This window comes from Danio rerio, chromosome 15 (genome assembly GCF_049306965.1).
Source record: "Danio rerio strain Tuebingen ecotype United States chromosome 15, GRCz12tu, whole genome shotgun sequence".
NCBI lineage: Eukaryota > Metazoa > Chordata > Actinopteri > Cypriniformes > Danionidae > Danio > Danio rerio.
In genome coordinates this window covers 17,777,451-17,789,678 of record NC_133190.1, presented here as the reverse complement: position 1 = coordinate 17,789,678, position 12,228 = coordinate 17,777,451, and the positions used below count along the sequence as shown (strand labels likewise).

Sequence of the window (12,228 nt, the reverse complement as noted above, 5' to 3'; positions counted from 1 at the left end):
CTGGAAGAGCATCCACTGCGTAAAACATATGCTGGATAAGTTGGTGGTTCATTCCACTGTGGCGACCCCAGATTAACAAAAGGACAAAGCCGAAGAGAAAATGAATGAGTATAGGCAATGATAGGACAATGTTTGATTAAGATGAAGTGTTTTAAAATGCTTATTTATTAAAATAAAGGTTACTAAGTAAAGAAGAAATATATTGTGTGTTTGTATATTTATTTTACTGCCTTCAAAATTTTACATTGTAAACTAAAGGGAACAAGGGGGGAACAAATGTTGTATTTACCCTTTAACTACAGGTAACAAGAGAGGAACAAAGCTTCACTTTAATTTACAACCCTCAAATGTGGTATTTACCCTGTAAGTACAGGGAACAAGGGGGTAACAAGGGAGGAACAATGCTTCACTTTAATTTACAACCCTCAAATGTGGTATTTACCCTGTAAGTACAGGTAACAAGGGAGGAACAGTGCTTCACTTTAATTTACAACCCTCAAATGTGGTATTTACCCTGTAAGTACAGGTAACAAGGGAGGAACAATGCTTCACTTTAATTTACAACCCTCAAATGTGGTATTTACCCCGTAAGAACAGGGAACAAGGAGGGAACAAATACTGTATTCACCCTTTAACTACAGGGAACAAAGAGGGAAGAAGCTGAACTTTTAACACACTAGTGTATACTTGAACACTAAGAACAGAGTAAACTACATCAGCAGTTTTTATTGATTGAAGACCAAATTACTACATTTTTCTATAAAGCATCAGTTATACATTTACTGAAATGCAACAGTTAGCCCCGCTGTGCAAACAGCAGTAAAGATGCGATCCTGTTTTAATCTACATTGAACCCTGACGGTAGGCCTATATCATGCAAAGTTATTTGTTGATAGTGAGTTATGGAGACATTGATGGCTTTGTTGAGATCGACGAGTAAACATAAGGTAAGTAGTGTATGGAAATATATTTTATATTGAATTGCAGATTAAAAATTCATACAGTATACAATAAGGGTTCATAATTTCACAGGTTGTAAACCTTTTATTCATTAAACACCCCGTATAAAACCCAAGCACTGAATAAGAGTACTAATGTACTCACGCAGGTGCATGTACAGTACATTTGCAGATAGCAATAGGTTGTCACCATCCTTGCATAATTTTTCGTATGTATACAATACTTGAAGAAAAGTACATCGTAAACGTAATATACTTACGCGGATCTTTGCTTGATGAATATCTTATTTTTACTCCCCTATTACGCATACATTACGGTTTGTTCTTTTGCAATTTAAAGAAAAATACAACGTTATTACACAGTACTTACGCGGTACTTTTCATGCTGAATATCTGGTTGTTACCCCCTTATTCCAAGCATTACAGTTTGTTCCCTTATACCTAAGTAAGCGTTATTTATACTTACACTATACGTACAGAAAAGTACACCGTTATTTCACTATACTTACGCGGTAATTTTCGTGATGAACATCTGGTTGTTACCCCCTTATTACCCAAACATTACGGTTTGTTCCCTTATACCTACACATACGTTCATTATACTTACACAGTACGTACAGAAAAGTACACTGTAATTTCACTGTACTTACGCGGTACTTTGCGGGTTGTAAAAGAAAGCGTTACCCAGTCTTGTTCCCTCAGTCCATACTAAAAAGTAGTCATAAACAATTTTTTTTTTCAGTTCAAATGAGTAGCAGTATTCCATGTGTCACCATTTAACAAATGGATAGCGCATAGGCTCATGCAACTTTGCCATGCTTGTGACTTTAAAATAAAATAGGTCTCTGTGTGTATGAATGGCATTGCTGTCAGAATTGTAGTTGCACGGTTACCATATTATTTCAAAAGGTGACAGCCGGTGTTTCTTTCATGCACACACACCATTGAGAACCACACTAAATCAGATCCTGATATATGCAAATCACATATTTAAAATACAAGTTCATGGTTATATTTTAAAGATAGAAAAGTATGGGTACATATGCAACATAGGTTTCGAAATACTGCAAAAATGTGCGTTTATATGACTACATGTAGAATGGGTGTTGTGAACAGTGTGAGAACCGACCACACAACATTGACTACGTTTACATGGACATGAGTAATCTAATTATTTGACTTAATCTGAATACGACAATAATATTATTAATGTTTTTACATGAGAGCGTACTCACACTATGTACAGTTGCCTTGAACCATGCCAAAGCACGCTTGTCCCCCCTCCCCTCTCCCCAGACGGCCTGTACTTAAATTGTATCCGAGCCGGAGCAGGCTTACATCATCGATGATGCGCTGTTCAGTTTAACAGAAGAGAAGCACTCTCGCTCAGCACACTGGGGATTTCTTTAGTTATATCATTTTAGTAGTTTGATATGCAGTGACACGCAGTCAAATATTTCGGCGAACAGATCAGCCACTTTTGACGCCTATAAATATTCATAAAAGTCCTTAAGCTGCAGGTATTAGGAGGTTTGTTGAAGGTGCAGCTGTCATACAGCGAGGGGTTTGCGTCTTTAATAAACTACGATCGTTTGCATTTAATGAACAGTAAGTCAATTAAAAGCCATACCTTGTCTTCAGTTTCGGGCCCAGGTGCACTTTGCACTGACAATTCCTCTGCTGCACCATATGTGATTTTCGGCATTTAATTTTTAATTCTATGACAAGTTCAAATGCAGTTCATTTCTCACACTGTACATGAAAACGGACAACAGGGGATAGAAATTCTCAGGCAATAGGCCACCTCTGTCATTTCATTCACTAACTTTTCATTCATGCCACTGTGACAAACTCTGCGGTATTGATTGGATGAAAGTACGCAGTAATGACTGGTGGGAGAATTCTCAATAGGTCTAGTCAACATTTTCTGCTCGCACCAAAATGTGCTCTCTTGCTTGAAGCAATTCTCATTTGTTTGTCGTCAACTTCTTAATTGAACTTGTTTAGTTTGATTATGATTTTAGTAGAATTGGTAATCAAAAATCGCTTTTTAAATTTTATTACATACAATCATCTTAAAATCAGAGTATTAGTGTCCATGTATACTCATTGAGAACAAGACAAAAACGTTATGTGCACCACCATGTAAAGTTCTGTGGTTGAAGCTGTCAAACTGACATCAACAGTGAGGGAAACCCAAAATGAAATGTTCAGATTTTGATTGAAGATTACCAAAACAAACATTTAACGTCAGTGGATTAACTTGCACAGATTAATTGTTTACCCAAAGAATAACAATGTGCGCTAGCAAATTAAGCATTGCAAATTTTAATTTGACACGGACTTAAGTCTTACAGACCGTGGCGGCTTGCCACAGTACCCACGTTTATAGAACCCTGACGTAGCGCTCCAGCGGGTGAGGAGGGGCGAGGGTGGCCCGTCGGCACGAGCACAGACAGCGAGGAACAGCTGCAGAGAAGCTCTCGTTCATTGAATTACACCGCATAGCTCATACAATATTACTATTCCTCCTCAAAATACAAATAATATCGCCCAAACCATAACAATCCAACATGGTTGACCGCGAGCAGCTGGTTCAAAAAGCCAGGCTGGCAGAGCAGGCAGAGAGATATGATGATATGGCAGCAGCCATGAAATCGGTAAGTCATTCTTTCAATTACCCTTGGGGTTTTATTTGTTTGATGGTCCCGTTTGACCAGCGGTTACTAAATCAACCAAACAAACTATCTATCTATCTATCTATCTATCTATCTATCTATCTATCTATCTATCTATCTATCTATCTATCTATCTATCTGGAATATAACACGAATAAAAGGCTAAATTGTGATATAATTGTCGTATCATGCAAACTGTCAGCTCAATACATTTGAAAGAAAAACGGTGATGGTGACTGGTCATATGATGTTAGGGTAAAATATCGCTAGGCTACACAATACTGTGGTGTAATAATTTTTGGGGTGTTGATCTATGATTAATCAGTGCTTTATTAATGAGAGTGCAGTGGATCGGGTGTAGACTGTCTGGATCTTGGGCGGTGCCTCCTGTCTTACCCGAGCCCACACTCAAATGAATGAGGCGACACATGACAAATGCATAAAGGTCTGTTTCAACAGCTTTCACCATTATTAAAACAAACAACGAAATAAAAAATTTTTTTTTTCCTTTTTTATTTTTGTCAAAAGTGTTGCTATCCGTATCATCCTGCATATCATGCTAAGAAAACGGGATGTTAATTAATTGTACACTATATAGACAGACTTTTGTTGTGGCTGCTAGTATGTGTATTGTCATAAATGCGTTATTAATTTTCTGTAATCAGCCTATCTAAGCTGCCTTAACCTTTGCTTTTCTCACGCATCCTCATAATTTAGCCATGCCATCCCATATTCCACATATGGGAGTTATTAAGATATTTCCTCTAAACCAACGTTAGAGGCAGCAGCATTCCTTCCAGAATCTTCCATCCTTGTCATATTGCAGCAAGGTCCATGATTCAGATTGGATATCCCTTCTCGTTCTCGAAAGTCATTGATTTCTTTGTTATTAAAGCAAATTTATCTCTTCTGTATTGATTATTCATGTCACTTCTGTTAAATATTTTAACATTATTTGCTTAGGACACCATAATGAATTCATTTGAGGCCTTATGGCTTCTCTATGTGGGGGAGAAAACATCTGCATCTTAAGCTCTTTAGCTTCTTCACCGTCAGCATCCCCACATTATTCCCATCTAACTGAGGGCATTTAGGAGACTGTAGTCTCACACAGGCTTATGGAAATTAAGGAGGACCCCTCCGTTTCTGCTATGTCAAGTGTTGACATCATGCTTTTTTTCTGCATGGGTGTCATCTAGCATCTCTTGTTTCTTGAGTGATTGAATGGTTGTTTGCCATGGCAATACGCTTCTGATTTAATTACAATGTGCCTACATCAGTAGTCTTTATTTAGGGTGTGTTCACACCTGGCAGATTTGGCTCACTTAAAACAAATGGTATTGCGATTACTCTTGTTAGTGAGGTTCATTTGATTAAAGGCAAAGTTCACCCAAAAAAGAAATTCTGTCATCATTTACTCACTCTTGTCTTTATGAGTTTCTTTCTTCTGTTAAACATAAAAGAAGATCTAATGAATAATATATATATATATATATATAAATAAATAAATATATATATATATATATATATATATATATATATATATATATATATATATATTCAATCATTTTCCCTTATTTATCAGGGGTCGCTACAACGGAATGAACCGCCAAATAAACAGTTGAAGTCAGAATTATTAGAAAAATATTTTCAAATGATGTTTAACAGAGCAAGGAAATGTTCACAGTATGTCTGATAATGTTTTTTTTTATCAAGAGAAAGACTTATTTGTATTATTTAAGCTAGAATAAAAGCAGTTCTTAATTTTTTATGAACAATTTTAAGGTCAAAATTATTAGCCCCTTTAAGCTATATATTTTTTCAATGGTCTACAGAAAAAACATTGTTATACAATATCTTGCCTGATTACGCTGATCTGCCTTGTGAACCTTATTAACCTAGTTAAGCCTTTAAATGTCACGTTAAGCTTTATAGAAGTGTCTTGAAAATGATCTAGTCATTTAATTATCTAGTCATCTAGTCACATCAAGTTATTTACTGTTATCATGGCAAATATAAAATTAATCAGTGATTAGAAATGAGTTATTAAAACTACTATGTTTAGAAATGTGCTGAAAAAAAATATTTTCTCCGTTAAACAGAAATTGGGGAAAAAATAAACAGGGGGGCTAATAGTTCTGCCTTCAACTACTGTATATGCATATAGACAGACAGACAGACAGACAGACAGACAGACAGACAGACAGACAGACAGACAGACAGACAGACAGACAGACAGACAGACAGACAGACAGACAGACAGACAGACAGACAGATAGATAGATAGATAGATAGATAGATAGATAGATAGATAGATAGATAGATAGATAGATAGAAACCTCTTACCATTGCCTTCCATAGAATTTAGGTTTACAGCTTTCTTCAAATTATCTTCTTTTGTGTTTGACAGAAGGTTTGGAACCACTTGGTGGTGAACAAATAGTAAATAAAGGTTCATTTTTGGGTGAATTATTCCATTTTAGGGGTGAACGCTGCTATAAAAACCTTAATGGACACCTGAGATCACAGAAAAGTTGCATCTCAGTCTGCTTCTAAAGCAAATTTTGTGTGGCTTTAACTGAAATATGAACATGACATGGACTAACATGAACTAAACCAAACACTTAAAGTTCCTTAGATGCAGCCAAAAAAATAAAAAATAATAAATCAAGCATGATTAAACAAACCTGTTTTTTTTAATTGTCGTAGATGTCAGAAATGCCCGATCTTTATTTTTGTTTTAGATTTATACTCCTGTACATATTTATAAGTTCTTTAATGAGTTCTCATCTAATAAAAATACAATTTTAGACTTAAAACTGATAGGACTGCACATGTTTATGTTATGTTTGGTAAGCTCTGTTGCCAAACATGTCATAAAAAACACAGTTTTTCATCTTTAAGTCTTATAAATGCCAGAATAAATATAAGGTCATTAAGCATGGACATTAAAAAAATAGTCCGCACATTGAAAACAATCCATGCAACTAGACTACAATGCAAAATCTGTCTGTATGTAATTCAGACCAGATGTGTTATAATTCATTAGCTGTGATTTGCATAAAATAAGTCTTAATTGAAAAGCAAAATGTGCAATAGTGTATTGATTGGAAAACAGACATCTCTGCCAGATCAATTCTGCTAAAATGGTTGTATTACCTTACTCGCCATATTACCTTGGTCCAAATCCCACATGGCCGTTAAAAGGATAGGTCATCCTTTCGAGGATTGTTTTAGCATGCCGGACATGCAGTTTTAGCTTCATGGATCTGTGGGGGAGATTTAAAAGCAGTTTGACTCTAAAGTTACTTCAGTCCCATAGATAAAAGCCCATTTAGCCACGGACCTGATGGGAAAGTGCCCACAGGCCTCCATTATCTCGATGTGTTCAGCTAGAGAGACAAGCAGCAATAGGCCATGCCTAATTCACACTGGGGGAAGATCATCCGGCTTTTTACTTTAGATTTGTGAAGGGCTTCCTTATGTGTAAATATTTGCATCCGATTGCAACAGGGCTAACGAGGTTACCTGTCACCCACCACAGCTATCTGTCAAGTCATTGCTGTGTGAAGCCAACAAACCCAGACGCAAATAGCAATAGGTTTCTTTCATTTTTAAATAAAACCCTTTCGTATCCTCCTTCCTGTTTTTTTTTTTTTTATGAGCCCTGTCTTCCTGTTCTGCCAGTGTTCCTGTTTTCTACTCTGATATATTGATCTAAGGTGTCTCTGAAATCCGCTCTCTTTGTATTCTGAGGGAACAAATTTAGCTTTTGTAGCACAGATCTAAAATCGGAAACCTTGATCTGAGTCTTGTTTAGTTATAGTTGATAGAAAACAAATTACAGTGAGATTCTGATGACGTGAATAGATCAGAGATCTGAAATGTGCAATCAAACTCGTTTTACGTATGTACTGTGGTCGTCCCAGTTTGGCAAGGGAAAAGGTCAGGGAGTAGGCCACTGTAACACATGAACTGCCGCTCAGCGATCGTGTTAACTTACACTGCAGCTGCCCTAGGGGGTATGTGGGAACATTTCGCCTCCCGCCCCTGCACCCTATGCTCACCCTGCCCCCACACTCGGCTGAAGTGATTTCACCTCTAGTGTATTGTGTAGCGCTAGCGCTCCGTCATCTTGCTAGATAGCATTGGACTACTGTACAAAATGAGACGATTGCCATGGAAACTGCGCTTGGCATATAGCTGGAGCTCATGGCTGCAGAGTGCGTTCAGCCAGCTGATGAAGCTCTGTGTGGATATTATCATTATGCAACTACAAACTCGAGTGTTGTTTGTTCATTTTATTGTTAAAATTGCTGTAAATGTAGTGGTTGACTGACACAGATCTTCTAATGGTTGATGCTGTTATCTTAGTTAGCACAGTGACAGATTTATTGTTAAATAACATCATACATTTGAAAAGTCTCAATTTGAAAGCCAGTGCCCCATATGCAGGGCAATAATGAAAATCCTGCTATTATTTTTTCTCAGCCAGATTATACAACTAAAAATTCTTTAACAAACTCCAACTTTGATGAAAAACCTTTCACATTTTTCTTCCTCCATGCATACCCTCAAAACCTTCATGTCCAGCAGCACGCAACTGAAGTGGATTAACCAGTGGAAATTATCAATTATTTATGATTCCATAATATATTGCCTTATTGGCCAATACATATAGATATCACAGCCAATATATTGTGCATTACTACTGCTCATAATACAGACATTTGAAAAAATGGATAAACTGGAAATACACTGCTGGTTACGGTGTTCTTCCACTGTTTCTGGTGTGGTCTAAGAATGTTTTATTCTGATGAAGTATACAGTAAATACTGTATGATGAAGCAGCCAATTGGATATAACAATTCATAGTTTGAAATAAAGGATTTAAAGTCTTTTAAGTCACATTTGAGCTGTTGTAATTTATCAATCAGTTTTATCAATCAGTCTGCACATTTATCAACCAGTTTGCACCAACCAACTATAAAGAATGGCTAGAAATAGGGAAGATAATGCAACACTGACCAAAGACATCCAAACAAACCAAATAAAAATGACATGAATAAAATGCTCAAGACAACCATGCATGCTTGTTGTTTTAATCATGTTTATCATTTTGTTCATTATAGGTTTCTGAAACAATTCTCCTTTGAGCAGATCATGGTTTGTGTGATGGAGGAATTCCCGAAGCTTTTAAGACTCATTTACACATTTTAAAGGCTTTTTTTTTTCCACAGACTTTGGATGTTTAGAAAGTTATTTGACAAAATATACATCATAAAAGCCACTTTTGGTTTTTTTTTTTATAGGTTTTGACTTTTAAAAAATGGAAGCATGATAGCTATTGAAAAGTATAATATACCAATTGACCAATTGTACCAAGAGAACTGATCTACAAGAATGAACACACTTAAAAGTGTCAAATATTAGCTGATGAAAAGATTGCCTACTAATAACCCATGAAAAACTTAGTCCCTCCAGGATTTTTTGCCATAAAAACAAACCAAAATTGTTGCTGTGTTTTCACAGAAAAACCAAGAATTAAAACAAATAATGCCACATGTTTTGAGAAACAAAATAATGTCCTGGGGGTAGGGTTGGGTCGCGATCCTCCGCCCCGCCACAGATGCAACAGCAACCCGCTCGCGAAAAATACACATAGCCCAGTTTACATTAATATGTCTTTGTTTTAAAATGGCATTTTAGAACGAAAATGATCCACGTCACCCATGGCGTTTCAACTGGCATTTCTGAACAGCCCTCCGTCTGCTGAAAACGCACATAACGTGACCACACACATACACACTCTGTCATGCGCTGCAGCGTATGTGCGCGTCTGAGCTCCAACGGTCAGTGGATGCTTTGAGCACAAAACCCCGGAGAGCAGTGCATGTCAGACAGTTTATCAAGGATGTACCGCTGGATCGCGTCTCATTATAGTTGTTAAATGTGATGTTTAATTAATCTTGTCTCTAACCAATGACTCTTCTGTCTTTTTATCTATCAGGTAGCGTGACACAGTGTTAGTACACTTCTTCAGTCTTTCGCTTTCGTGCTTGTACTTAGTAATTTTAGCGAAAACCTCAGATACTGTTGGTTGATTCCTGTTGTGTGTGTCTTCCCTCAACCAGCGTTCTGTCTTCTTCCTTCGCAGGTAACCGAGCTCAATGAGGCCCTGTCCAACGAGGAGAGGAACCTCTTGTCAGTGGCGTACAAGAACGTCGTAGGCGCTCGCCGCTCGTCCTGGAGGGTGATCTCCAGCATCGAGCAGAAGACCTCGGCAGACGGCAACGAGAAGAAGATCGAGATGGTGAGGGCCTACCGGGAAAAGATCGAGAAGGAGCTGGAGGCCGTGTGCCAGGACGTCCTCAACCTGTTGGATAACTTCCTGATCAAGAACTGCAGTGAGACCCAGCACGAGAGCAAGGTCTTCTACCTGAAGATGAAGGGAGATTATTACCGCTACCTGGCTGAGGTGGCTACGGGCGAGAAGCGATCCACCGTGGTTGAGTCCTCCGAGAAGTCCTACAACGAGGCTCACGAGATCAGCAAGGAGCACATGCAGCCCACTCACCCCATCCGGCTTGGGTTGGCCCTCAATTACTCTGTCTTCTACTACGAGATCCAGAACGCTCCGGAGCAGGCCTGCCATCTGGCCAAGACGGCCTTCGACGACGCCATCGCAGAGCTGGACACCCTCAACGAGGACTCCTACAAAGACTCAACCCTCATCATGCAGCTCCTCCGAGACAACTTAACACTGTGGACGAGTGACCAGCAAGACGACGAAGGCGGAGAGGGCAACAATTAAGCGCCAGATGACCTCTCTATCTAGAAACATACAAAACGGCTGGTGGACTTTGGCAGCAGCTTTTGCCATGGTTTCCTCTGCAGCAGCAGTTCTTTATTTTTCCACGAGTTAAAAGAAAAAAATATCAAGGGTGGTAAAAAGGGGGGGCTGAAGTCCTAGTTTGAATATATACAGAAATATATATATAGTTGAATGGGCCTCCCTCTTCTTGGTTCTCTTTGACATTTGCCAAAACCACTGAAATGTCAGTCAATCAGCCGGAAGCGGTCCTTGTTGTTGTTGGTTGGGAATGGCAGCCTCACACTGGCATATGGACTGATGTATTTCTTAAAGGGATGCTGCTTATTTACGTTTTGAGTTGAAAAGCAATTCAAAAGAAGCGTTTAGGTGGCGTTCTATGGGTAAAAATGGTTTTAATGGTTCCATAGTATTAGCTCGATTTATTTGGATATTAAATGGAAGAATTTGTATTGGTTGAATGCACCTAAATGAATTTCAAGTTCATCACAATCTTCACAGCTTGATACTATCGGAACCATTCAGTTATTTTGAAGGACCGGTTGGGGGAAAGGCAGAGAATGACCTGGTTATTTAAAAAAAAAAAAATAACGAAAAGAAAATAGGAAAAAATATTGCAGCTTCAAAGTTTGTGGTTTACTTCTGTGTTTAATTTATTTTTGCACTTGCCAAGTATACTGTTTTGTCAGTGTAAGATAATTACAACAATACTATCGATTCAATATTGTGCATGCTGGTGATGTATTTATACAATAGCTTGACTTTATTAACTTATATCTTGGATGTTATGTATTCCTATAATTGAAAAGTAAACTGGCTTCATATTGTTTATTTATAATTGATCAAGATTTCGTTTTGATTTGCTATTCCAAAATTGTGATTGTTAACAATAAATCGATCTGTTATGGGCGTTGTGACATGGAATGTTTTTTCTTTAGCTAGGCTGACTTTTGGAAAACACTACTGATCACTTAAATGTACCGGTGTTTTTCTTGGTAAATTGTAACCATGATGACATTTGTTAAGCGACGTTTTGCTCTCTGAACCATATACGAGTGTTCTTTTTGTCCTATTATGCACATTGAACGTGTGGTTTAAACAACAGTGACGTTACCGAATCAGTGTTTCAGAACATGGACCATAAAATTGTCTTTGGCAGTATTTTTAAATTCATTTATTTGCCTTTTTTTTTTCCTTTTACTTCCTTTTTTTTACTTTTAGCTGTATCCTGAGTGACAGTATCTTGAATGTGAATAACTATGTAGCAGTTGCACAAGAGCCAAAATAATTATAACAATAAAAAGACAGAAAAAAAAGAACCCAAGTAGTCATAGATGCATTATGTCAATGCTGGTGGTGTGTATTGTTCTTTTATCGAATACTCGATGTCATAATTACTTCAAATTAAGAGTTACACTATAGTTAGCTCAATATTTGCAATATTTAATCAATTATTGATATTTGTTGCAATCATTATGCCTTGCCAACCAATCTTTAAGACATAGTTTATCTGAATATTTGTACACATTTACTAACTCTCAAGTGATTATGAGTTTCTTCCCTGCAGGCACAGGACAGTAACATGAGATCATATTGATGTTGTACCCAAACGTACCCCAATGTCGTGGAGATGTTGGGTTTTGTTTGGAAATGAAAATTGGGTTGACATCAGAACCCAACGTCAGGCCGATGTCAATGCACAACCTAAAGTCAACTTAAAATCAAACCATATCAACGTCTAATCATGTTACACCCTGAC

General features: G+C 37.6%; 1 protein-coding gene and 1 long non-coding RNA gene across 2 annotated transcripts in view; both read left to right on the top strand.

The window, feature by feature from the left end:
- The window catches only part of LOC141377804 (uncharacterized), a 304,437-nt gene extending 302,793 nt beyond the window's left edge, over window positions 1-1,644 (top strand). The window contains exon 3 of the long non-coding RNA XR_012390722.1: window positions 1,410-1,644. This is a non-coding gene — a long non-coding RNA (uncharacterized lncRNA). The remainder of the gene's footprint in view (window positions 1-1,409) is intronic.
- A 1,754-nt stretch (window positions 1,645-3,398) lies between these two features.
- On the top strand, window positions 3,399-11,379 carry ywhag2 (3-monooxygenase/tryptophan 5-monooxygenase activation protein, gamma polypeptide 2). The gene is made up of 2 exons (XM_683958.9): window positions 3,399-3,619; window positions 9,795-11,379. Exons 1-2 carry the CDS (start codon window positions 3,533-3,535, stop codon window positions 10,449-10,451), a joined length of 744 nt encoding a protein of 247 aa, XP_689050.2. The 5' UTR covers window positions 3,399-3,532; the 3' UTR covers window positions 10,452-11,379.
- The last annotated feature ends 849 nt before the right edge of the window (window positions 11,380-12,228 follow it).